This window comes from Bison bison, unplaced genomic scaffold, assembly GCF_000754665.1.
Source record: "Bison bison bison isolate TAMUID 2011002044 unplaced genomic scaffold, Bison_UMD1.0 scf7180017864193, whole genome shotgun sequence".
Classification (NCBI taxonomy): Eukaryota; Metazoa; Chordata; class Mammalia; order Artiodactyla; family Bovidae; genus Bison; species Bison bison.
Window position 1 is genome coordinate 1971042 of NW_011494765.1, and position 1265 is coordinate 1972306.

Sequence of the window (1265 nt, forward strand, 5' to 3'; positions counted from 1 at the left end):
GGCTGAGGGGGGTGGGGGTTGGTGGTGGTGTCCCCGTTACTACCTCCCCTGTCTGTTCAGGGTCCCCAGGTCAGAGCGGGCCACGGTCCACAAGAACCTCACCTTCTCCCTGGCCTCCGCCGAGGGCTTCCTCATGGCCAGCGAGTGGGCAAAGGCCAACAAGGTGGGCAACCAGCAAGGGGGGGCTTGTGAGCTCAGGGATGGCTGGGAAAACACCTTCAGCCTTTTCTGGGTTCCCCACCCCCGCCCCAGCCCCATGTCTGCACCCAGCTCCCTTTCCAGGGAGGAGTAAGGCCTGGAGAGGAAAAACTGAGTGTTGGAGCTGGGCCCGGGGCACTACCCGGGGACCTCACCCACGCAAACTGCTTTGGGTTGGCAATGCCCGGCATGGACAGGGGACCCAGGGCGGGCCGCACCCATAACTGGCCTCAGTGGGGATCGCCCACCCTCCCGTCCAGGTGGCCTGCCTGGCCGTCACAGCTGTAATGCACCTTCTCTTTCTGGTCGCCTTCTTCTGGATGTTGGTGGAGGGGCTGCTGCTGTGGAGCAAGGTGGTGGCCGTCAGCATGCGCCCTGGCCCTCGGATGCCTCTCTACTATGCCACGGGCTGGGGTGAGGTCCCCCTGCCCCTCACTCTTGTTCTGTTCCCCTCAACCCTGCCTTGCATGGCCTCCGTTATGTCCAACACCCACCGCCCCATGCCCACCACCGTACCACACTCACCCTCTTCACCATCACCCAGCACTATGCGGTGCCCAGCATCTGTGTCTTGACATAAACTCAGCTCCATCAACCTCCAGCTCTACCCAACTCCAGTTCTTAATCCTCCTCCACTTCGACCACCTCCGCTCCTGGCCTCCAGCACTGCCTCCCTAATCTGGGACCAGCTAAACCCATGCCAGTCACCAGCCTCCAACTCTGCTGATTCTCAGCCCTAAGGCCTCAACTCTGTCTCAGCTCTTCCACTTCCCAACCGCTCAGGGCTCCGGTGCCACCCACAAGTATCAAGCCCACCCAACCCCACTCCTGGATCGCCCAGTGCCGCCAGCGCACCCGCTACTGTGGGATGGCTGGGGGCTGCCGCTCGGGATGGGGGCTGGCTCCCAGGGAGGACCAAATGGGTGGCGTGGTCCTGAGGTCACTTCTTATTCCCCTAGGTGTGCCTGTGGCCATCGTGGCCATCACCCTGGCCATGTCCCCGCGTGACTACGTGGCCACTGGGCACTGCTGGCTCAATGTGCACACAGACGCCATCTGGGCCTTTG

General features: G+C 62.8%; 1 protein-coding gene across 1 annotated transcript in view; it reads left to right on the forward strand.

Moving 5' to 3' along the window:
- Window positions 1-1265, forward strand: part of GPR144 (G protein-coupled receptor 144) — a 25888-nt gene that overhangs the window by 13701 nt on the left and 10922 nt on the right. The window contains exons 8-10 of the mRNA XM_010844118.1: window positions 61-163; window positions 459-612; window positions 1158-1237. Of these exons, the coding sequence (XP_010842420.1) occupies window positions 61-163; window positions 459-612; window positions 1158-1237 (337 nt within the window). The remainder of the gene's footprint in view (window positions 1-60; window positions 164-458; window positions 613-1157; window positions 1238-1265) is intronic.